This window comes from Dama dama, chromosome 19, assembly GCF_033118175.1.
Source record: "Dama dama isolate Ldn47 chromosome 19, ASM3311817v1, whole genome shotgun sequence".
Taxonomy (NCBI): Eukaryota; Metazoa; Chordata; class Mammalia; order Artiodactyla; family Cervidae; genus Dama; species Dama dama.
In genome coordinates this window covers 53,251,133-53,275,851 of record NC_083699.1, presented here as the reverse complement: position 1 = coordinate 53,275,851, position 24,719 = coordinate 53,251,133, and the positions used below count along the sequence as shown (strand labels likewise).

The window sequence follows — 24,719 nt, the reverse complement described above, 5'->3', positions numbered from 1 at the left end:
ATTTTCCAGGGTCATGGACTAAGAAATGGTGGAACTGGGATTCGAAACCTAAACCTATTGGAGTCATCATGTCACTCCCTTTTTCAAATCTTTAGTGCCCCCAGTGATGTTTGAGGCAAAAGTAACAGGCTGAATGATACATAGTACAGGGCTCTCTCCATATGGGATGTGCTTTGGTGGGGGTGTGTAATAACTAGGTACCCAGTTTGTTGGTAGCAGTAGTCAGGGACTTATTCTGTATATTTGTCGCCTAAGGAGCTTTAAAAAAGTCAGTGTGATGCCTAATCTGGCCCTCCCATACCAGCTGAAACAATCTCTGGGAACGGGTCCAGGGTGCGTATTTTTAAATGCTCCCTGGGTGATTCTGCTTTACAGCCAGGGTTGAGAGTCATTGGCCTGGAAAATGGAGTATATGGGGAAGAAGGTCAGGGAGGGGAATATAATAGTAGGAAATAATACTAGAAAAGTAGGTTATCCTTTACATTTGTCTGCCATCCTTTGGTCTGTTTCTGAAAGCACATAACTGTGTTCTGCCAGTTGTTGAGCATGTAAAACATGACCCCCAAAAGTAGGTTCAAGTACAACATATAGACCAAATTGGAAAGGAGAACAAAATATGTCTGTTAGTATATTATGATACTGCTTTGGTGTTGAGCCCAGATACTTGCTTGGCATCCTTAAGCCTTGGGATGACAGAGAGCCTCAAGGACCACAAGTTTGGATCTAGGTGCTACTTTGTTATCTCTTATATTTCATCATGCCTGAGTATTTATAATCCAAAATATGTATTGTAACTATTTCCTTTTATTTTTCCTTTGTTACAGGTCAGGTATTATATCCCTCCCCCTGTATGTGTATGTTATTGACTATTTAGAAATACCTTTATAGTACTGTGGATATAAAGATATTTCTTATTAAAAGAGGCATTAAATCTATTAGGGTTAATAACTACTGATTTTAAATAAAAGGGTCAGGAGGAACTAGTATTAATAATAGTATGATTCCCTATTGAAACAGTTCAACAGGATGTCTGTTAGAAATTTCCTTGTAGTGTCGGGACATATTAAATTGATATTTAAGCACTTTATTATAAACAAGTGCTTTCTAAGCACATTGGGCTTTCCTGGTGGCTCAGATGGTAAAGCGTCTGCCTACAACATGGGAGACCCGGGTTTGATCCCTGGAGAAGGAAGATCCCCTGGAGAAGGAAATGGCAACCTACTCCAGTACTCTTGCCTGGAAAATCCCATGAACGGGGTAGCGTGGTAGGCTACAGTCCATGGGGTCGCAAAGAGTCGGACACGACTGAGTGACTTCACTTTTTTCACTCTAAGCACATTACATTCTCATTGATTCACCGCAACCTTATTGAGGCAGTTGATATTATCTTTATTTCTCAGAGAGTAAAGTGTGCCTTGAAGTTGTTAAGGAATTTGCTTAGAATCACACAGCCACAAGTTCAAATCCCAGGCTCTTTAACAATCACATGGAAGTCTAGCTCATGCTGGTTTGGGCTTCTAGAAGACCGTTCTCTGGGTACAGTTAGCTTCTGCTTGTCCTGCAGGGGATGCAGTATTTAAGGATATTTTGGTCTTTGTTGTTGTTGTTAAGAACTGAATAGCATTTGCTTATTTGGTCATTTATCTTTTCAAGGTTGGTAAAGCGGTATGTAGTTGTTCATTTCTTTCAGATTTATAACAGTAATTTTTCCAAACACCCCAACTGGTCATTTAGGTGTTTATTGGTTTCTTATGAGTTTATTATGAGAGCATGACTGTGTAGAACATCCTACAATCTATTTTGGTAGAAAAATTTTACTCGAGAAAAGAACAAAAGACACTTAAAAGAATATGCTAACTGCTAACTAAGTTTCTCAGGGTTTTTTCCCCCCAGCATTCCCAAAGATCTGTAGCCTTAAGAACAATGAATGAGACTTTGTTTAGCCTTTTTGTGTTTCTCTTTCTGAAATAAAATGGGCTTGATACAATATATCATTGCTATAAATAATGTTGCTTTTTAGAATTAAACACTCTGTAGGTCATGAAAATAACCATTTAAGAAATATGTCAGGCTTTTTAGGTGTGATCTTTTGTGTACTCTAGAGGAATATCTTGTTCTCTGTTACATGCTTGGGCATTATAAGTCTTTTAAAAACAATGTTTTGAGTACTTTTGTGGCACTCCAAGAATACTGGTTATCAGCTACTTAATGGGTTGATTTTTTTAGATTTAAAATAATTGCTTTATCCGTATTCTAGCTAATTTTCTCTCTCTCTCTTTTTTTTTTTTCCTGACAGTACATTTAAAGTTGAAGTTTGCTGCTAAAGATGGCAGATCCAGATGTTGTCACTGAAGTTCCTGCAGCATTGAAGCGGCTAGCCAAGTACGTGATCCGGGGATTTTATGGCATTGAGCATGCCTTGGCCTTGGACATCTTGATCCGAAACCCCTGTGTGAAAGAGGAGGACATGCTGGAGCTTCTCAAATTTGATCGGAAGCAACTTCGATCAGTCTTGAATAATTTAAAGGGAGACAAGTTCATTAAGTGCAGAATGAGGGTGGAGACTGCTGCTGATGGGAAAACCACTCGCCACAACTACTACTTTATCAGTTATCGTACTCTTGTTAATGTGGTAAAATATAAATTGGACCACATGAGAAGGAGGATTGAAACTGATGAGAGAGATTCCACCAACCGGGCTTCCTTCAAATGTCCTGTCTGTAGTAGTACTTTTACAGACTTAGAAGCTAATCAGCTCTTTGATCCCATGACAGGTGAGATTTTTCCAGTTAATGAATCTTTCTTTTAAGTAACTTTTTAGAATAAAGTGTATATCCTTTATCTTAAATTGATTTATATAGTTTTTAAACTGATTATATATATCATTGTGTGCTCAGTTGCGTTCAGCTCTTTGTGGCTGCATGGACTGTAGCCTGTCAGGCTCCTCTGGCCATGGGATTTCCCAGGCAAGCATACTGGAGTGGGTTGCCATTCCCTACTTCAGAGGATCTTCCTGACCCAGAGATCAAACTGGCATCTTTTACATCTCCTGCATTGACAGGTGAATTCTTTACTACTAGCGCCACCTGGGAAGCTCTATATATCATTATAAAAGTGAATATATTGGTGTAAGTAAGCATATAGTCATTCTTAGTCTTAATGTCCTATTTGTCATACTACTTTTAGGCGCTATTGCAAAGCATTTCTCCTTTACAAGGGAGTTTACTCATCCATGGACTATTCTTTCACCCATGGCCCTTCCACCTCTCCTTCCACTCCCATCCCTTATTTACAACTGAAGCCTAATCTAAAGGGTTTACTTTCTCTACCACTTTGAGGCTATTCTGACTTTACTGAGTTTACTTTTGACCTCTTCATTCAACAAATATTTGAGCACCTTCTTGTGCCAATCACTGCCAGACAGTTATAATAAATGCTTATTATTAGTACTTAAATACTTGTATATTAGAAGTGCAAAGTGCTATCAGGAGGACATAACTAGGGCAGCTAATCTGGTTTTTGGAAGGCCTCTGAAAGAAGTTAAACAGCAGGGACCTTAAAGATAAGTAAAAGTTAACCAGATGAAATAAGAGGGAGCACCCTTTCCCCTTAAGTTAACAATATATATTTAGTTTCTTAGCCAGTCATTGATAGAAGAGAATTGTCACCAAGAGTTATTTGCTTCATTTGATTAAATACTTAGGTTTAAGGATTTTTCTGATCAACACAGAATTTACAAAACATGTTTTCTGAAAATACAACGTCTAACATTAACATGAGAAACTTTAAATTGCTCACTTGTATAGTTGTGTTGCTATTTGTAAATTGGAAAAGAGACTATAGTTTTACTAATTACTCGGTAGATCAATTTTGTATTAAAAATCTGTAAAAATCTATAGAAAGAATCACTGCTGTTTTGTTAGATTGTCCCTTTGTTATGACTGAATTCAGAAATACAGGTGACTTTGTCATTCATAGATCTGACTTTAAAATAACTGTCTAAAAATATAATCTAAGTTTTTCACATATGAAATGCTTTATTATAAAAAAATTACAGGTTTGTGTACATGTTTAGTTGTGTATATATTATATATTGTACAGTGTAAAGAATTTTTAAAGATTTTTAATGGGAAATAATACCAATATCAATTAAGATTATTAGCAAAAAGACCATGATGGCTTATGACTTTTTTCCTTATCTATTGTGAAGCAGTCATTTTGGATGAAAAATCATTGAAAGAATTCACCTTTGTATTAAATATTTAATTTGTTTAAACCTAACTGTTTACTTTGAAAGGGCTTGACTAGCAGAGGTCTTAGTTACAAGAAAATCTTAACCATCCTGAGTATTGATGAGTGTACTATAGAGGAAGATTGTAGATTTTATCTGGAGCTCTTTCGAAATAAACTAGAAAGTCTCATGATTTTTTTGCTGTTTACTGTAACAGATTTCTTAAAGGAGCTCTGGGTTTTGGTTTTGTGATTTTCTGCAGATGTTGGTGTTACAGTGGTCGTCTTCGTCACTCTTGACTGCAGTGGAAGGTGTTATCCAGTCCCTCAGAGAGGGTAATTTAAAGTAATATGCTTCTATTACATTTACTCAACTTGATTCTTATTTAATTTCATGAAAGTTTCTAAAAGGAAGTTATCCCACTGCTTATATATCAGTATTCAGGAGTTTGATTCATGATGCTCTTCAAATTTTACCTAGGGTTTGTGTCTGAAAGAAATTAGTTGTAATTAACAGGTGGCTTGTAGAAGAAGTGACCTAACCAAATACAGTCAAGATTATTTGTATGAGGGAGTTGAGATAGAGTAGGGAGCATGAATGGAGAAGGCAATGGCACCCCACTCCAGTACTCTTGCCTGGAAAATCCCTGGACGGAGGAGCCTGGTAGGCTGCAGTCCATGGGGTCGCGAAGAGTCAGACATGACTGAGCGACTTCACTTTCACTTTTCACTTTCATGCATTGGAGAAGGAAATGGCAACCCACTCCAGTGTTCTTGCCTAGAGAATCCCAGGGATGAGGTCACACAGAGTCGGACACGACTGAAGTGACTTAGCTTAGCGGCATCAGGGAGCATGAAAACATTTTATAAAAGAGAGCTAAAACTGAAACAGTTGTTTGTGGCCAGTGTGAAGAGAGGCCTGTTCTGTTCACTGTATTCTTAATACAGGGATTATGGTCAACATGAAGCTGGAAAGACAGGGTTCAGCAGAGCAAGAGTACGTCCCTTTGCGTTGGTATCACTCATGGGAGGGTGCCCTGATCAGCCAACATTAATAGTCAGCTTAATTGGTAGTAATGTCCCTTTAGTGAAGCCTGAGACACCATGATTGAAAATTCTTAATCATTGGGGATCCCCATTCTGAGAAAGTACTTGCCTTTTGATTATGATTCGGTTTTTCATTTGGCCTTTTCCTTATGGAAAGAATATGCTGATTGGGTGATAATAGACTTCTCAATCTGCTTGTCAGTTTGGTTTGGGTTTGTTTTTCCACTATTAATACCTCGACACCCTCCCTTGTTCTTCTGTATATTCCCTTTAGAAATCTTGGTCTTTTCCCGTCTGTTTCCTTCCTGTTTTGCTCAGTATTCATTTCTCTCCTCCTCATTTTGAAGAAGATGGGAAATAAATGTTTGGTATGTGTATCAGAGGAGAAGGAGGGAAGTTTTTCTGCTGTTAATATACTCTATTCGAATTGGTACAGTTTTCATTCTCAGCTAGAGCTGTTCAATGCTATTTTATTTCTTGGTTGCTGTTAGAGATTAATGGTATTTCTGACAGTGCGATCTAATGGGCTTCTATTTCCCTTCCCATTTCAACAGTTCTTAGGTTTATACACTGTGATTTATGTTAGTAAATAGATGGTACACAGGAATTAGATGAAGCCCTCTAGGTTTTACTTCTTCCCTGATCAAAAGTTCTTAACTGTGTATGGTCAACTCTGCCACGGGACAGAGAGTAGTGACTCCTAGATGAGTATCCAGAAATTCTGGGGCCAGCAAATTGGGTCTGGCAAGAATTCTTTTACCAGTGTTGATTCACATATAAGCCAGTGATTTCTCACTTTAGTTTATAGCTTTTCCCTCCCCCATCTCTTTTTCCTAAAGAGTGTAGTCTCTTTCCATACTTTCCACTTAGATTCTGTCTTTAGTGTTCTGGGGTTGAACTCCAAATTTTTGATGCTTGATATGTATAGCTAACTTTATTAAAATGGAATAGTCTAGCTTTTGCCCAGTAGTCCTTGGTTTCAGAAACTTAATCAGACAAAATCAGTTGTTTTATTTCCTGAAATATGGTAGTCTTCTGTAATGAAAACAAAGGTATCATGGCATTAAACCCCATCAGTCAGCAAAATAGTGTCTTGTGGTCCGTAAATGCATATTTTAGATTTAGCAAGCCTCTGACCATGAGGATAGACGTAGCATTTCTACTTTGTAATCTCAACCACCATGATATTGTTAATGATGCTTGTAAGTTAAATTCAGCAATATGTTTCCCAGAAGGGAGGCGGAGATTATATTTTCTTTTTAGGTGTTAAAAGTTAGATGATATGGAAATATTTTCCATTTCTAATTTAAAAATTACATAGCCATAGTGCCAGAAAAAGTTCTGAAGAGAAAAAGATTACCTCAAAACCACCAACCTTTTGTGTATTATCTATGATTGCAGTCATAGCAAAGAATAGTTTGTGATCTCTTGGTAAAAATCTTAATGCAGCAACTCTCCTGTTTCTCTCTAGTGTTCTAAATGTGTTTTTAGATGTTATTTTTCTCCCGTATTTTCCTTTCCACCCCTTTGGGCCACTTTTAGTGTTCTTTTTTTGGCTGATATAGGTATGATACTTTAAATATTTTTGTGCATATAGCATTTTATTCTTGTTTTTTAAGTTTTTCCTTAAGAGGATTCTTAGCAATGGGAATACTATTATTCCCATTAAATATATATATATATTAATGTTAAAAAAGTTGAAAAAATAAGTTAAAATTATAGTTAAAAAATTAAAGTTAAAAAAGTTAAAAGTTAATAAGTTAAAAAAATATAGTTTTCTAACTTATGTAAAGGCAGATAAGTGTAGTTTTATTGTGGGTTGGGTAAAATTGCTAGGTGTTTGGGTTAGAAATAGGAAAGCCCCTATTACTGAATTCACGTAGAGATTGGAAGGGGGGGTCCCATTTTAAATAAACTTTGAAATAAGTTAATTTTTTAAAGAAGAATCTTATAAACGAGTGTTTAATACAATCTTATAAGTAGGAGCTTAGAGATTATCTAGTTAAACTCATTAAAAGTGTGTGGATGTAGTTATACACATGTCTGTGTTGTATTCTAGAGGATATTTCAAGTAATAATGTAGGGCTATTTCTGGAATGTTTTAGATTTCTGGAATATTTTAGATTGAGTGTAGGGGAGATACAATAGCTTTCATGGGGATTCACCTTTTGTGTGGCTCCTCGGAAAAGACTTAAGAGTCAGAGTTTAGGATTAGTGTAAAAGAAGTGTTTAATGAATAACTCTTAAAAATAGCCAACAGTGGAAACGGACCTCTTTTAGTGGTTAGTTTTGGGTCATTCAGAATATTCAAGTAAACTCCTTTTCTTCTTGGGATATTAATTTCTAAGTTTAGGGTTAAATCATGAGTCCCTCCTTCCTTTGTGACTGTAGGTATGCTTTTTGATATAGACAGATAGGTTTCCTGATTCCTATGTCATTGAACTTCCTCTTCAGTTCCTTTAACATTTTAAAACTGTCAGAGTCCTGTTTTCGTGAGCGTGTTCAAGACTTGTTCACTTGAGTCGTGCTCGGTTCATGTCTGACTCTCTGAGTCTCCTTGGACTGTAGTCCATCAGGTTACTCTGTCCATTGTATTTTCCAGGCAAGAATACTGGAGTGGGTTGCCTTTTCCTTCTCCAGGGGATCTTCCCAACCCAGGGATCAAACCCTAGTGTCCTGCATTGACAGGCAGATTCTTTACCACTGAGCTACCTGGGAAGCCCCAAGACTTGTTGCCTTCATGTTGACTAACTTCATAGAGCAGGCTGCTCTTTCCTCTCTTCATCTCTTTCTGTTTAAGACAAGATGTCTGATAAGTGGTGTGTTCAATTCCTGAAATGCTAAAAACACAAGCAGACATAAAGAGGAATCTTTCTAGGATTGCTTTGCTCAGTTGCTGATTTGAAATCTTTGCTCAGGATGGGTTCATTAGAAAATTATACTGGGAAGCTCAGAGGTGTGAACTGGGGGAGACTGGTGATGGGGCCAAAGGAAGGTGATTATTAGAGTAAGTAAGGAATAAGTGTCTTACCTCTTCTACCCTTAACTTTCCACCAAAACCTTTAGGGCTGATTTTTTTAAAAAATTTGTTTAAATGTTTGAAAACTTAAAAAAAAAACTATCTGTGATTTATCTTTTTTTGTATTTTGATGCTTTTTGTATTTTACATAGGAGCAAACTCATTTGTGAAGAGTTGCTTTTTAGTTTTGATGCTGGTGTACAATGTTCTACTGATTATTGTCTTTCCAATAGTCATATCAAAACGAGAATCTTTTTTGCCTGCTCACTGTATGTTGAGATAATTTGATTTAGGCCTAATTCAGAGAATATATTATAAACTTCCTTTAGTATTCACTCAAGTACTACACTTCAATTTGTTTTCTTTCCCAGGCATAGTGTATTTTTTTCCCCTTTATAATGAGTTACAGAATCTAGGAATGATGCATGATTAGACCAAATCTAGTTGATTTAAGGAAAGACAGAAGCCAATTTCATTGATTGAAGTTTTGGGGGTGGAATTGTATTGTGTACATCATTAATATAGTTGAGATCTTCTGAATTTAAAAGCACATTAAATCTGCTTTAGGTTTTTATTCCTTTTTCATGCAAATGAATGAATATTTTACAGTGTAACTTATATGTTCTGCAGTAGATTGCTGAAGTCTGGTTTTTCAAATTCATTTTTATTATAGGTAAAATAATTGTATAAAATATATAACTATGCTCCTCTCATGTCTGTTACTATTTTATAATAGCAATTCCTTTTTTCATGCACATATCCTTGTCTGGTTAAACTGAAGAAATTTGCTTTATGAAAGAAGTTTGGAAATTAGAATAAAGGGTAACTTTTTGAGACTTCAGTATTTGCTGTAACATTTTAGTAGAACACCCATTAACATTTTGAGTTATAAAGGTTTTAACAAAGGACTTGGTAGTGCTTTCAAAGAATATCCCAAGGATGATTGTGTAACTTTTGTGTATTAAGAGGGAGTTAGTTGAGTGTTTTTGGAGATTCAAAATAGCATTTGTTTTCTTTCTTCTAAAAATAAATAATTAATATATGAATGTAAACTTGTTAAAGACTCAAAATATATAGACTAAAATGGCAAACCTAGTTTTTCTTCCTCTCCCACTCAACCCAGTCCCTGCTCTTTCCATCTTTCTCTGTGTTGACAATTGGTAAGTTTTATGATTATATAAAGTTTTACTTTATATACCCAAATCCACCCCACCCTCCCTCCTCCATAAGCTAAATCTGAGAAAGCAAGATAATTCTTTTTTTTTTTGATAATAAAATAGGATTTATTTGTGGGCATGAGTAAGGAAGGGAAAGCGCCAAGGCTTTTGTGAGTGCAAGGCCCACCATTTTTCCAGGGAGCCACGATTAGGTTGTATTTGACCCCGAAGCCATCTGGAATGAGCCACTTTTCTGCCACCATGGTTTCAAATTCATCTGCATTAAACTTAGTAAATCTCTAGTCTTTGGAGATGTGGATCTTCTGGCAGCCAAGGAACTTGAACTTGGCCCTGAATAGGGCCTCAATCTCATGCCTCTTCTGCAGCTTGGTGCAGATAGACAGTATGACTTGTTCAGTGTGGACCATAGCCACTGTGCCCTGGGGATTTCCAAAGGCACTGTACATACTTGTCTGGGACAGCATGCCAGACTTGAATGTCCACCGGAAAAGGCTGTCTCTAGGGTCCCTTAGGGCAACCCATATATGCAGCACACTGTATACACTACCGGGGAGGGTGCTGTTTGCAGCCATTGCACATCAGACCTCCATGGGGAAAGTGATTTTTAATGAAATATTTTGTTATTGTGACAGCTGTGGTTATTAATGCTTGACCAACTTACGTTCATATTGTAAGGGTATTTCAGAGCACTTATTCAGTGGGTCTTTTTTTGCATTATCAGCGTGTTCAGTGGCTATGTCATTTTCAGAGGTTGTTTTTGTTTCATTTTGTTTTTTAAGCAGTGCCTATGAGACAGCAAAGTGACCGTGTATTTGGGTTCCAGAGGCATGCTGCTTCCAGTCTTGGGCTATATTAATAACTATTCCTTGGGAAAATCCTATAATCATTGTAGGTCTTTTTTTAAGGATGTGTAAAATGATAAGGTCAGTCTATTCTGTACCATATATGTTGTCTCTCAACTCTTAATTTCAAAGCACCCTTTTATTTGGAGAATAGTTGACATTTTAAAAGTATAGAGAAGCTTGGGGATGTTTTATCACTGCTTTTAGAGAGTAATGTTAGTCATTTTTGGTTAATTTGAAAGCCTTGGTTAGGAACTGAAATTTCTATATAGAAATTCTATATCTGTATATTCTATTTCTATATATAGAAAATATGTTCTGTTTAATTAGGCTGTCTTCAGAAACACATTGTGGCATAATGGAAAGTAGTATTTAGAATTTTTGGCAATCTTATTTTCCCAAGCTCCTCAGTTTATTTCCTTTCCTTATATATACATAATCCATAAAATAGACATTGGGAGGGGAACCAATGTCCAAATTTGATTTCTAAAATATATAATATATAGTGGTTGGATTTTTAAAGAATGGTAAAATTAATCCCATATGTTAGTACTGTATCTTGAAGTTTTATAATTTCCCCTTTATTTCACTGAAATTCTACTGATTTTTAGTCCAGTTACTTGGTTTTAGCATGAAGTGAATTGTCTTCTGTTTTGTTTTTCCTAGAAACTTTTTGAGTGAGGGTAAGTAAAAAATTTTTATTCAAATTTTTTTTCATTGAATTGTCGAGAAACATTAAGTCATTACCCCTTGGTTAGATTTTGCACCACTCTTTTAACTGGTCTCCTTGCTTTCACTCTTGCTTTGCTTGTAAGCTGTCACAGCAGCCACTGACCCTTTTAAAAAACACATCAGTGAAGTGTATGGTATGTGGGTTACATCTGAATAAAGCTGTAGCAAATAGAAAAAAAAATCACGTTAGGTTATGTCATTCTTCTCTTCAGAAGCCTTAAAAGGTTTCTCTCCTTAGAAAGGCAAAGTTCTTAACAGAACTTAGAAGATGGTTTATCTATTCTCTTTTTCCCTTCTCCTCCATCCCCTTCTACTCCACCCTATCCCCCATTTCAGAGACTGTTTTTACCACTCTCCCTAGCTCATGCTACAGCAACCACATTACACTTTGTGCTCATCAGACATCCCTTTATTGTTCCTTACCTTTTTATATGCTAGTCTCTCTTGCGGAATTATCTTATCTATGTCTTGCTCCTTTATGTCTTTTTAGTCTCTGCTTACACATTGCTGTATCAGAGAAGCCTTCCCTAAATTTCCTGTATATTAAACGATACCCCTTTCTACCACCCTCCTTTTTCTTTATCCTCTTTCCCTGTTTCGCTTTTCTTTGTTATACTTTTCAACACCTGATGTTATTTTTTTGTCTTGACTATGGCTTGTGCTTAGTCACTCAGTCATGTCTGACTCTTTGTGACCCTATGGGGAGTGGTGGTGGTTTAGACACTAACTCCTAACGAACTCTTGCAACCCTATGGAGCCCACTAGGCTCCTCTGTCCATACGGATTCTCCAGGCAAGAATACTGGAGTGGGTTGCCGTGCCCTTCTCTAGGGGATCTTCCCAATCCAGGGGTTGAACCCAGGTCTCCTGCATTGCAGGCGAATTCTTTACTGTCTGAGTCACCATGGAAGCCCATGAATACTAGAGTGGGTTGACTATGGCTTAGTGGTAAAGAATCCATCTGTCAATGCAAGAGGTATGGATTCGAGCCCTGAGTCAGGAAGATCCCCTGGAGAAGGAAATGGCAACCCACTCCAGTATTCTTCTTGCCTGGGAGATCCCATGGACAGAGGAGCCTTGTAGGCTACAGTCCATGGGGTCACAAGAGTTGGTTAGGACTTAGTGACTAAACCACCACCACTCTCCAATAGAATATGAATTCCAGAAAAGCAGCTCAGAAGATGATTGGCAAGATTTAGGGAGGCAGAATGTGGGAAATCCTTGGGACATTAGTTTCACTGTATTGGAGTGAGGGCTCTGCAGCAGTAAACATTTGATCCTTCCTCTTTCTTTGGCCAACCTTGAGAACTTGGGCTGCAGCATAACTTCTGCTTCAGCACTGCAGCACCTGTAGCATATCAAAACAGTTGGGCTTATTTTATTTTGATTGATGGATTGATTTTTTTGGGGGGGCGTAGGAAAATGGATGAGTAATAGTCCAGTTGCAATGAATATGTTTGGCAGATCTTTGACAGTGAACTCAGGAATTCCTGAACTCAGGAATTAGCCAATGACTTACTCATTGTGTGTTTGCATGAAGAAGGGAAAAACACAATCCAAATAATGTCTAATTATTTGGGGATTTGACTCATAACGTCCTCATCCCTTTTCCTCAATTGTGATAAATTTCCACAGCATTTTCTTCTTGTTAAACTAAGGAGGATAAACAATTTTTTCACTTTTGTTTTACTTGTACTTATTCATTGTTCCCTTGACTAAATACTTGCATAATTAAAATGAGTCCCATGTGTTAATGAGTATACAGTTAAGTCGAAGACCTTGGCCAGCATTATAGACGTCGTCTAAATTTTCTTTTTCTGTGTTTAGCAAAGGAAAGTGTTACGTTTGAATTTTGTTGAATGTGATTTTTTTTTTCCTTTTGTTCCCAGTCCTTTTTCTCCCCTCCTCCCATGCCCCAGATTCATTTTGGTTGTTACATTTATTATTTTGGGAGAAAGTTAAAATTGTATAAAACTCTTTCACTCTCCCTCTTCTTTTCCTCTCATCCTAACAAGTAGGTCTCCATTTATTTTCTCATTTTGGAGTAATAACTTACCGTCACTAGAAAAGTCCTGAGTCATAGAATTCGGATACTACTGAATGGACAACCCTAAATTATAGTTTTGAAATATCTGTTTTTAAAAAATCTTTTTCTCCCTATTTTCAATACCTGTTAATTATCTACATCTGGATATATTTTAATCATTCTGCCAATCCCAATACATTAAAACTCAGCAGAGTAAATGCCAGGCATGTGATACACATTTAATGTTTGTTAAATATATTTTTTGTTACAAATCTTCTCCCCTGCTCCATATTTTTAAAAATTGAAGCCTTTCCTATACATAGGGAAAGTTTGCTAAATTGTGGCTGGCAGAGATGATAGATTAGGAAAGGGATGTGTTATTCAGAATGGTACAGTGAATTTAGTCTTTTGAGTCAGAAAGATTTGTATTTGAATCTGGGCTTTGTGATTTTCATTTTTAAGCTCTGACCTGATAAACGTTAACTCCTATGAGTCTTTATTCCTGCATATGTTAGACCTGAATAATACTGTTGCACAGATTGGCTTTGATGAATACACCGGCTTATTTGTAAAGTAACCTTCTTAGATATATGTGTGTGTGTGTGTGTGTTTGTGTGTGTGTAGTTTATGGGTGTGTATGATCAAACATAAGTGTGTTTGAACTCATCTTTTCCTCCTTATCTCATCATTTGTCAAACTTGGCCTAAAGAACCTTTGTACCTTTCATTTTCTCTCTGCTGGCACATTCTTTGATCTAGATTGCATGTTCTCCCTTATGTGCCTTTTTGGTCCTATCTGAGGTGAGTGAAAGATGGTAAAGAAACTGAGGCAGCCTGGAGTAGTTAGAGAATACCCTAAGGTAGGGGCTTCCCAGGTGGTGCTAGTGGTAAGGAACCTGCCTCCCAGTGAAGGAGATGTAAAAGATGCATGTTTGATGCCTGGATTGAAAAGATCCCCTGGGGAGGGCATGGCAACCCACTCCAGTATTCTTTCCTGGAGAATCCCATAGACAGAGGAGCCTGGTGGGCTACAGTCCATGGGGTTGCAAAGAGTCAGACACAACCGAAGCGTCTTAGCATGCACACACCCTAAGATAGCATATAAACTAAAACCTCTCTAGCCAAGGTCTCTATTTAGCTTTTGTTACGAAATATAAAGCTTCCCTGGTGGCTCAGACAGTAAAGTATCTGCCTGCAATGTGGGAGAACCGGATTTGATCCCTGGATCGGGAAGATCCCCTGGAGAAGGAAATGGCAACCCACTCCAGTACCCTTGCATGGAAAACCCCATGGATGGAGGAGCCTGGTAGGCTACAGTCCGTGGGGTTGCAAAGAGTCAGACATGACTGAGAAACTTCACTTTTCACTTTTACTTTGACTTTATGAAATATAAAAGCTAGCTTTCAATTCTTGTTGACCTTGAAAATTAGCACCATACCATTTTCTCCTTGAAACACCATCCTATCCCTCTGATCGTACCAAATTCTATCTCTCAAGGATTTCTCTTTCCTTGGGCTTATACCTTGACTGTTTGTGCTTCTCACTTTCCTTAATCTCTGGATACTCTGATTTACTTTATGGCTTCAGTTACCATCTATATGTTGTTGATTGTTACATCAAAATTTCTAATCTTAAATTGCACTGTTGAGCTTTCAGAAGTTATAACATTCCTGCTGCTAAGTCGCTTCAGTCGTGTCCGACTCTGTGCAACCCTTTAGACGGAAGCCCACCAAGCTCCCCCGTCCCTGCGATTCTCCAGGCAAGAACACTGGAGTTGGTTGCCATTTCCTTCTCCAATGCATGAAAGTGAAAAGTGAAAGTGAAGTCACTCAGTCATGTCCGACTCTTAGCGACCCCATGGACGGCAGCCTACCAGGCTCCTCCATCCATGGGATTTTCCAGGCAAGAGTACTGGAGTGGGGTGCCATTGCCTTCTCCGAGAAGTTATAATAAGTTGACTTCTAATAAATCCATTTTGAAGGCCAATGGATTCAGATCTAAAGCAACTTGATATCTTTCTCCCACAAAGAAAAACAAACTTGTTCTTCCTCTTTGTTTTGGTAAATAGTATCCTTGTTCAGTTAAGTCAGTCTTTGTGTTGATGTCCATTAGTCAAAGACCATCAGATATATGCCCACAGTAAACAAAATCGGGTTTGTTGATGCTTTCTGTAGCAAGAAAGTCACACACCATAGGGAACCATGTGGTGACTAAGCAAGACTTTGCTAAACAAACTTAGAGAATATGGGCTTTTGTTAGATGATTTTGGGGAGGATTCAGGTAATTGGAGGAGATTTGCTATGGATTAGGTACTGTCAAGAAGTGAGGCTAAGGGACTTCCCTGGTGGTTCAGTGGTTGGGACTTTGCCTTCCAATGCTGGGGGTGCGGGTTCAAGCCCTGTCTGGGGATCTGGGATCCCACATGCCTTGTGGCTAAAAAAACCAAGGCATAAAATGGAAGCAATATTTAACAAATTCAATAAAGACTTAAAAAAAAAAGAAAAGAAGTGAGACTAATTCTTTGATTGGATATCTTCATAAATCTTATCTCAGAAGTGAGATGACCAGGCTGAGGCTAAAACTAGAATTGGTAAAGAAGCAGCAGTCACTTGTGTTAGCTAGAATTTTTTTTTTGGTGGTTGTGCAGACCTTGCTTTTATCTGTATTCAGACAGACTGAAATTGACTTGGTTTTGCCTCACTTTCGTCATGGTCTCAGAGAACCTTTTATCTGATATTGGTGATTTGTGGATTCCATTTGTCAGAAAAGCGCCACAGCCTAACATATGAGTGCTGGGCTACTTCTCAGCTATGAGAGGCTGTTTTCTCTTTTTTACTTATTTGGAATAGATGTAGAAGATGAGATAGCATGTGGATAGCAGGAAGATGGAGTAAGAGTATTTAGACAGGGTTTATGAGCAAAGAATTTACATGTGATTGGATATTTTATGTGTGAGAGGCAGTAGAGAAACTTATTCTGTTTGAAATATATCAGTAGAGCCTAGTGTTAATGTTGAAGCAGAAATGTCTAGATTGTTTATTCTTTACTAGGGGAAGTGGGGTTGAGGGTGGGGTTATATATCAATCATATATTAGGCTTTTTAAAACGAAATGTTTTACATCTTCACTGTATGCCAGACACTAAGTGCTTGATCTCTCTTAATCTCTTGGGTTGATTGGGTTAGAAAGGAACGATGGCCATCCCTGGCATTTGAGAGTAAGAACCAAACTGGAGGTCTGAGTTGGGCCAGTGGTATTAAGTAATGTTTAAGAGTATGAGTTTCATCATAATAGTTTGGATTTGAATCCTGCCATCACCTCCCAATTAGTAGCGATAAGATTTTTCACAAGTTTCCTAACCGCTTAGAATCTCTGTATTGTGCAGATTTAAATGAGCACTAATAATAATACCATCTTCAGATGATTGGCCGTACTTGGCACTTAGCAAACACTGGGTATACAGTAGCTGCTGCTACTGCATTTCTCTTGTTGGCTGTGTGCCTTGGACAAGTCACAAAACTCACACCCTCAGTTCTGACATCATTTTACAGGGTTGGTGTAGGGATCAAAAAGTGTACCTGGAAGTACTTTAGAAAGAAAGCACTTACATACAATAAAATAGATGTTAATGTATATTGTCTCTCAAGTGTTTGAATTTACTTGACAAGTAAAGGACTGTGGTTGGGTTATGATGTTTCTGGATCAAGTTATATAGGATCTTGAATGTTAGGATGAGAAATTTCAATTTGATACTGTGGACTTTAGAGGTTCGGCCATCAGACAGACTTCAGAGCAGGAGGATGAGATAAAGAAAACAGTGGCCTAGGAACTTGGAATAGGAAAGACAGAGCCTAAAGGTTCAAAGACTAGATCTAGGAAGCTTAATTTCAGGCTAAGTAGATAATGGTGCCCCAGATTAGTGAAATGATAGTAGAAGTGAAAAATATGAGGTATTTCTAAAGAATTACAATTTAATTACAAGTTGAAGTTGTAATTAAGCTGAAGTTAAAGCTATAGAAATAAAAACAACACAGGCTTCTTGAACTTTAATTTTGAAAATGGATTGGTCTCATCTATTCCAGTAGAGCTATTTCAAATCCTGAAAGATGATGCTATCAAAGTGCTGCGCTCAATATGCCAGCAAATATGGAAGACTCACACAGGACTGGAAAAGGTCAGTTTTCATTCCAATCCCAAAGAAAGGCAATGCCAAAGAACGCTCAAACTACCCCACAGTTGCACTCATCTCACATGCTAGTAAAGTAATGCTCAAAATTCTCGAAGCCAGGCTTCAGCAATATGTGAACCATGAACTTCCAGATGTTCAAGCTGGTTTTAGAAAAGGCAGAGGAACCAGAGATCAAATTGCCAACATCCGCTGGATCATCGAAAAAGCAAGAGAGTTCCAGAAAAACATCTATCTCTGCTTTATTGACTTTGACTGTGTGGATCACAATAAACTGTGGAAAATTCTGAAAAAGATGGGCATACCAGACCACCTGACCTGCCTCCTGAGAAATCTGTATGCAGGTCAGGAAGCAACAGTTAGAACTGGACATGGAACAACAGACTGGTTCCAAATAAGAAAAGGAGTACATCAAGGCTGTATATTGTCACCCTGCTTATTTAACTTATATGCAGAGTACATCATGAGAAACGCTGGGCTGGAAGAAGCACAAGCCAGAATGAAGATTGCCGGAAGAAATATCAATAACCTTACATATGCACATGACACCACCCTTATGGCAGAAAGTGAAGAAGAACTGAAGAGCCTCTTGATGAAAGTGAAAGAGAAGAGTGAAAAAGTTGGCTTAACGCTCAACATTCAGAAACCTAAGATCATGGTATCTGGTCCCATCACTTCATGGCAAATAGATGGAGAAACAGTGGCTGACTTTATTTGGGGGGGGCTCCAAAATCACTGTAGATGGTGACTGCAACCATGAAATTAAAAGACGCTTACTCCTTGGAAGGAAAGTTATGACCAACCTAGACAGCATATTAAAAAGCAGAGATATTACTTTGCCAACAAACATCTGTCTAGTCAAGGCTATGGTTTTTCTGGTAGTCATGTATGGATGTGAGAGCTGGACTATAAAGAAAGCTGAGCACTGAAGAATTGATGCTTTTGAAGTGTGATGTTGGAGAAGACTCTTGAGGGTCCCTTGGACTGCAAGGAGATCTAGCCAGTCCATCCTAAAGGAGATCAGTCCTGGGTGTTCATTGGAAGGACTGATGTTGAAGGTGAAACTCCAATACTTTGTCCACCTGATGCGAACAGCTGACTCATTTGAAAAGACCCTGATGCTGGGAAAGATTGAGGGCAGAAGGAGAAGGGGCGACAGCACATGAGATGGTTGGATGGCATCACCAATTCAATTGACATGCGTTTGGGCAAACTCCAGGACTTGGTGATAGGTCACCAATTCAATGGACATGTGTTTGGGCAAACTCCGGGACTTGGTGATAGGCAGGGAGGCCTGGCGTGCTGCAGTCCATGGGGTTGCAAAGAATCAGACACGACTGAGCGACTGAACTGAACTGATTTAGACATAAGTAGTAAGTTTGAAGAAATAGCCTTATGGCAATATACAGAATTACTGGAGACTTTTGGTTTTAGGTATTTATTCTGCTTTTCCCGTAATGTAGACTCAGGTGTATACAGTGCAAAGAGAAAAGTGTTGATTTCATGGTACAGGCCTCAGTGGTAAGCTGTAAAGAATTTCATTTCAAGTTAAAATAAGTATAAATGTGTTATAAATGTTATGATTAAAATCTGTTTGCTATGCTGTAGTTAGGGGTGAAATTACTTGAAATGCTTCAAAAAAATGATAGACGAATACATATATGATAAATCGACAATAGAAAAATGTTAATTTTAAAATTTCAGTGATGAGCACAGAGATGTATCTTTTGAATATTTTTGAAAGTTTTGATAATAAAATGTTGGAGGAAGAGTGGAGATATATACTGTTTGCTAAAGGCTAGTCTTAAGAATTTGTGTGCCCTGACTTAAGACTTTTGCTTTCTCTGTAGGAACTTTCCGCTGTACCTTTTGCCAGACAGAGGTAGAAGAAGATGAATCAGCAATGCCCAAAAAAGATGCACGCACACTTTTGGCAAGATTTAATGAACAAATTGAGCCCATTTATGCCTTGCTTCGAGAGACAGAGGATGTAAACTTGGCCCGTGAAATACTTGAACCAGAACCTACAGAAATTCCAGCCCTGAAACAGAGGTGAGTATAGGCTCTGTACTCTTACCAAGAACACCTTTAAGCTCGCCGTTTTTTTAACCGCCTGTACTTTGGAGAACAGGATTAGGTAAGTAATTTACTAGGAGACTAAAAACTATAAGATTATGTGGATTCTAAGCTCTGCCACACTTGTATTAACTTGTGCCTTCGATGAAATTTGTTTGTACTGAATGCAGAACAGTGTGGGCCTTAGGCAAAAATCTTTAAATAGTCAGGTTTGATTTTAAGTACTCAATCTGCTTGGGCCTGCTGCAACTCTGCTAATTGTTGGTTAGTCCCAAACTGGTTCTGCCTTTTGGGAATATCTGAATTTTTCCTAGTCAAGTTCTGAAACCCAAAGTTCTTTAAGAAATACAGCAATCACTTTTTAAATTTGTATTTGAAACATTCTAACCACGCATTTCTTGCCTTCCTTAGCTTTCAGTGCAACTGTCTTGACAGTGAAGTATAAGTGGGTGTTACTTATGGGTTAATACTTCTTTCTATGGCTCTCTGTTTCTATTCTAATGTTTGAATTGTAGAGGCAGCCTTCATTTTGTCATGCCATAAAAAGCAGTTTATCTTCTTTGAAGAGCATAAACAAGAATTGAGATCAGGGAGTGCTTGCCTATTCTACACTTTTTCTTTCTTCTTTCCAGTTTCAAGCTGATGGCTTAGAGTTTATACCCATCTACTCCCTTCTATAGAACCCAATAGTCCAAATTGTAGCTGTATAGATTTTGGGAGCACTCTTAGTATTTTATGTTCTCTGGTACAGATGTTGCAGAAAAGCCAGTTCTGGGCAGTTCTGAGCAAATTGAATTTCATTTCGGTGGTTAAAAACAATCTAATTATATAGAAGGTTTTGTATCTAAACAAATCAATGTGAATTTTCTTTCCTAGCATATGTGTTGGTTAGAATGCCTCTATCTGTAATAATGGAACACCAACTAGAAGTAGCTTGAACAGTAAGAAAAACATTCTAGCATGACCAAAAGTCCTTAGGTAGCACAGCTCAGAATTAATTTCACAGCTCAATTACATCTTCAAGGATCTAGATTTGTTCCATATTTACTCTGCTGAACTCAGCCTGTTGGTTGTCCTCTTGGGACCACCAGGGGAGCTAGCTAAGATGGCCATGTCTTTCTAGGTATCACATATAGATGAAAATGTTCACGTGCAAAAAATGGGACCATCCCTTCTTTGTTTCCTGTTTAAAGATGGAAGAAAACTTTCTCAGAGGGCCACCTTCATCCTGCTGTATCCACCAGTGTCTCACTGGCCAGAATTGCTTATTTGCTTATTTCTAAGCCAGCATCTCACAAAGAAAATGAGATCACATGATTGGTGCCTAGACTGGTTAAGGTTTACCTCCTAGGACTAAGGAAGGATCCAGAGTCCTTTGAAGCAAATAGCCATTAGTACTTGAATAAAATCGATAAACAAAGAAGGAGAGGAGCCATAATTGATAGGCAGCCAATATCATCCACATTACTGATAGCCTTAAATTTTTCTTACTGGTTGTTGGTCTCTTATCAATAATTTATTTGTTATATCTTTTTCTGTGCATTTAAATAATACAGCAACCCTGTCAGAATAGCCTGTGAGGGAAATTTGTTTTACAAAAATACATACATTTTAAGCTTATTGGTTATTTCATATTGAAGTGTGTTTTGGACATTTTCTCTGATTGCTTTCTTTACAGTGTATAATATTAATACTATTTGTGAATTATACTTGTGTTTCCTCCTCTAAATATAGTTATCCTCTTGTTTATTAAGATCCTTCCCCACTGTAGTAGTATTCATTCACCACCACCATTGGCATTCTACCTCTATTGTCCACACTTACCACAGTCCACTTCCCATCCAGGATCTTTACTTAGGTATCCCTCAGTCCATCCTGGAGATAAGTCTGAGCAACATGAGAGGTCCAACAGCGGCTCAGTATATCAAATCACCTGCTTCTCACTAGGAGTGATGGAAATACTAATCAAAAAAGAGGCTACTCAACAGCTTGGTCAATAAAAAGAAAGGGGGAAATGAAGGCAGGCAAGAAATATAGAATGGGGTACTTGGACTTCCAGCGAGAACAAAATACAATTGCTTCTACTTAGTTAGGAACAAGACTGTTAAGAGCTAGGTTAGAAGGTGTTACTCTGGCTAGGGTGGCCTCACCAGCATTTGACAAGCTCCACTGCTTGTATCCAACATCCTGGAAGTGGTGGTTATTTAGGTTTTTCTGTACTATAGGCTCTATTTCAGAGCACAACAGTTTTGTAGTAGCCACCCTGCCCCAGCACAAGAAAAGGAAAACATCAATAGAGTGATGTGGGAATACACAGACAATAGTAAGGCGTTATTTTGTTTAAAAAATTGGTGGCGTGATTGTTTGTTTGGCTCCTGATCTGTAACCAATTAATTCTAGCTTATCCCTAGAACAGGAACCAGAGGCTGCCTCTGCAAAACTGTCAGTAGATTTAACCCAAGAACTGATGAACAGTTCCAGCCTTTCAGCAAGTCAACCCACTGATGATATTTAAAGTCTTCCTATCCTTCCTAAATGGAATTCCTTGTCAGTAACCTCTCCTTTTCCATCATCTCTTATTTAACACTCACCTTAAAGATCTTTAAAAATTTAGTTTTGAAATAATATTCTTCCCTCACCCCTGAGTGAGAGATACATCTTTTAAAAATTCTACAATTATTTAAGTAATGTAAAAAGATTCAAAACTGAATTGTCACTTTGGTCATCTTTAAGTGAAATGTGTACATTCTCTCCATAGGAGAAATTTAAGCATGCAGAAGAAGTCAATTCTGATATCTCTCACCTGGACTTTCTTTAGTGTCACATTTGCTGATGATTTGACTATATATTTGGTGAAGATATAAATAAAATCTGTGTAGTCAATTCTCCATGCTTAAAGATATCTTTAAAAAAATTCTTCCAAATTTAATAATTTGTTTAACTTGTGGCCAAATCTTTCCTGCCTCAAACCAAAATAAAACCAATCTTGAGTTTCTGTAGGAGTAATGAAAACAAAAGACTTTTTAAAAGTAGTCTTATATTCACATTTATTTGAATTGTCCTATCCAAACTACTGAACACTTAACTACCTTCAGAAGAGTCATCAGAGTTAATGCTAAAGATACAGCATAAATGATAACTATGTGTTCAAGATGATATGGAGAAATAATAGCTTCAGAAAGGTTGAGTGGATCATTTAAGATTATGGGTGAAGGAGAAAAAGGACAGGGTGGAGTTGGCCAGGTCAGAACTAGAGAAACTGAGTGGGTGGAGAGAGACGGAAAAGGCATCTGGCTAACTCAGGGAGACGCATGTGGGCGCAGACAGGCATATAGGACAGGCTCAGCACAACAAGTTAAGAATATTAGCTGAAAATAGAAGAGACATTAAAAGGAGTTAAGGGGACAACTGGGTGAGAGAGGAGAGACTCAGAATATAGAGTAAGCACAGAAACATGAAAACACAGATCAGGCTAAGAGAGAAGACAAAATTGAATGCTTGAGAGAGACCAACATTTAAAAAGACAACTTACACCAGACTAAGTAGACTCGTATAGTGAAAGCAACAGCACAACCTTTTAGAAGACAATATGGAAGACAGAAAAGGAATGAAGAACAGATATGGATTAAATTGAGATCAACATTGTACATAATGCAAAAAGTAACATTAGAATGAATGCAGAAAGGAATAAAAAGCTAGAAAGAAACCAGTTATTTGCAACTGTAACATAAGACTTTAAACTATAGCAAGGTAGATGGATTGGGTACAGAGAGATGCCTCCTAGGCCTAAACTCAGAGTGGGTGAGGAGATAACTAATAAAAAGTCTGTGGGAAAGAATGATGTACAAAGCAGCCCTGGTACAGCTAAGGGTAGTAGTTAGAAGGCATGGATTAAGTGACCAGATCAGCATGGTTTGTACAGCTAGAGAGGGTGCATTTTTTTTTCTTCTTCTTTTGAGGGAAAAAGTGGCAATGGGTCTGTAGATATCCAGAGGCAAGGAGGTATGGGATGAAACCAAGATTACCTACAGAGAAACATAGTGTTCTCAGGGAGAGATGTAATGAGCCAATCAGATACATGGACCACAGTATATATCAGTTGCTCAGTCGCGTCCAACTCTTTGTGACCCCCATATATATCAGAAAAATCTTAATTAAACAGGAGACAAAAAAGTTAAGTAGATGTAAGTGGGCCCAGGGAGAATTGAGGAACAATGGAGTAAGCAGACATGAAGTAGGATCAAAGAGAAGGAAAAATAGTGAGTGGCTTCTGAGAGAAGTGATTCAGAACTTATAGACAAATGAAGTATTGCTTAGGCTCAGAATGAGAAAGGGTACTGCACAGGAGCAAGTTCAGGATCCATGGGGAAAATTTAGGGAAAAAATGGCAGAGAAGTAAGAGAAATATGGAGCAAGGGAATCAGTAGACATGGACAAGAACACAGCAAAAGGTATGGAGAAAGATACAGGGCAGGTACTAAGTAAGCAGGTAGTTCATGAAACATGGAGATAATTTATGGAATAAAACAGAGTTGTCTAAACAGAAAGGGAGGGAGAGTCATGCATAGATGTTGATGCAGAAAGCATCAGTGACAGGCAAAGAAAGATAAGGGGTGAGCTTAGACACAGAAAATCAGGTATAGTCAAAAAGAGTATGGAGCAGATTGAAAGCAAAACAAGCAGAAGGAGCAGCAGAAAGACTAAAACTTAACTCAACAGAGATGAGAAAACATTAAGTGACAAGAGAAAAATAAGGAGTGATCTGACCTAAAGTAGACTAAGATGATCATGAGCCTTGTGGTTCAGTGGTAAAAAATCTGCCTGCCAATGCAGAAGACACAGGTTCAAAGCCTGGTCTGGAAAGATCCCACATGCCACAGAGCAGCTAAGCCTGTGGGCCACAACTATTGAGCCTGCGCTCTAGAGCCTGAGAGCCCCAACTACTGAGCCCATGTGCTGCAACTACCGAAGCCCTCAGGCCCTGAAGCCTGTGCTCCGCGACAAGATAAGCCACTGCAATGAGAAGCCCTTGCACTGCAATGAAGAGTAGTCCTTGCTTGCTGCGACCAGAGAAAAACCCATGCAGCAGTGAAGACCCACCACAGCCAAAAATAAATAAATTGTTTTTTAAGAAAATTATGGCTAGTAGAGGTAAAAAGCTAAACAAAATAGACTCAGAAATAGATTATGGTTGCCATGGAGTAGAAATAATGGTTGGAGCTGGATATGGAGAGTCAGTGTAGGTGCAGAGATGGAGAGATACAACTTGACAGAAAAGAGGCTAATCTCTGCTTGAAGATTTGCCTTATTTGGTGAGATGCAGAAGAACATTGATTTCTGAGTTGAAGTCTGGCTTTGTAGAATACTTTTCTAGCTTCTCAGCACA

The 24,719-nt window shown here is 38.1% G+C and overlaps 1 protein-coding gene and 1 non-coding gene across 4 annotated transcripts in view; one reads left to right on the top strand and one right to left on the bottom strand.

The window, feature by feature from the left end:
• GTF2E1 (general transcription factor IIE subunit 1) overlaps nucleotides 1–24,719 on the top strand; it is a 40,217-nt gene that overhangs the window by 2,411 nt on the left and 13,087 nt on the right. For all 3 annotated transcript variants that reach the window (XM_061167067.1, XM_061167069.1, XM_061167068.1), the window contains exons 2-3: nucleotides 2,297–2,774; nucleotides 19,108–19,309. In XM_061167067.1, the coding sequence (XP_061023050.1) occupies nucleotides 2,327–2,774; nucleotides 19,108–19,309 (650 nt within the window). In that variant the 5' untranslated portion in view covers nucleotides 2,297–2,326. The remainder of the gene's footprint in view (nucleotides 1–2,296; nucleotides 2,775–19,107; nucleotides 19,310–24,719) is intronic.
• Nucleotides 9,965–10,097, bottom strand: LOC133074299 (small nucleolar RNA SNORA70). The gene has a single exon (XR_009697145.1). It is a non-coding gene; the product is annotated as a small nucleolar RNA SNORA70 (small nucleolar RNA).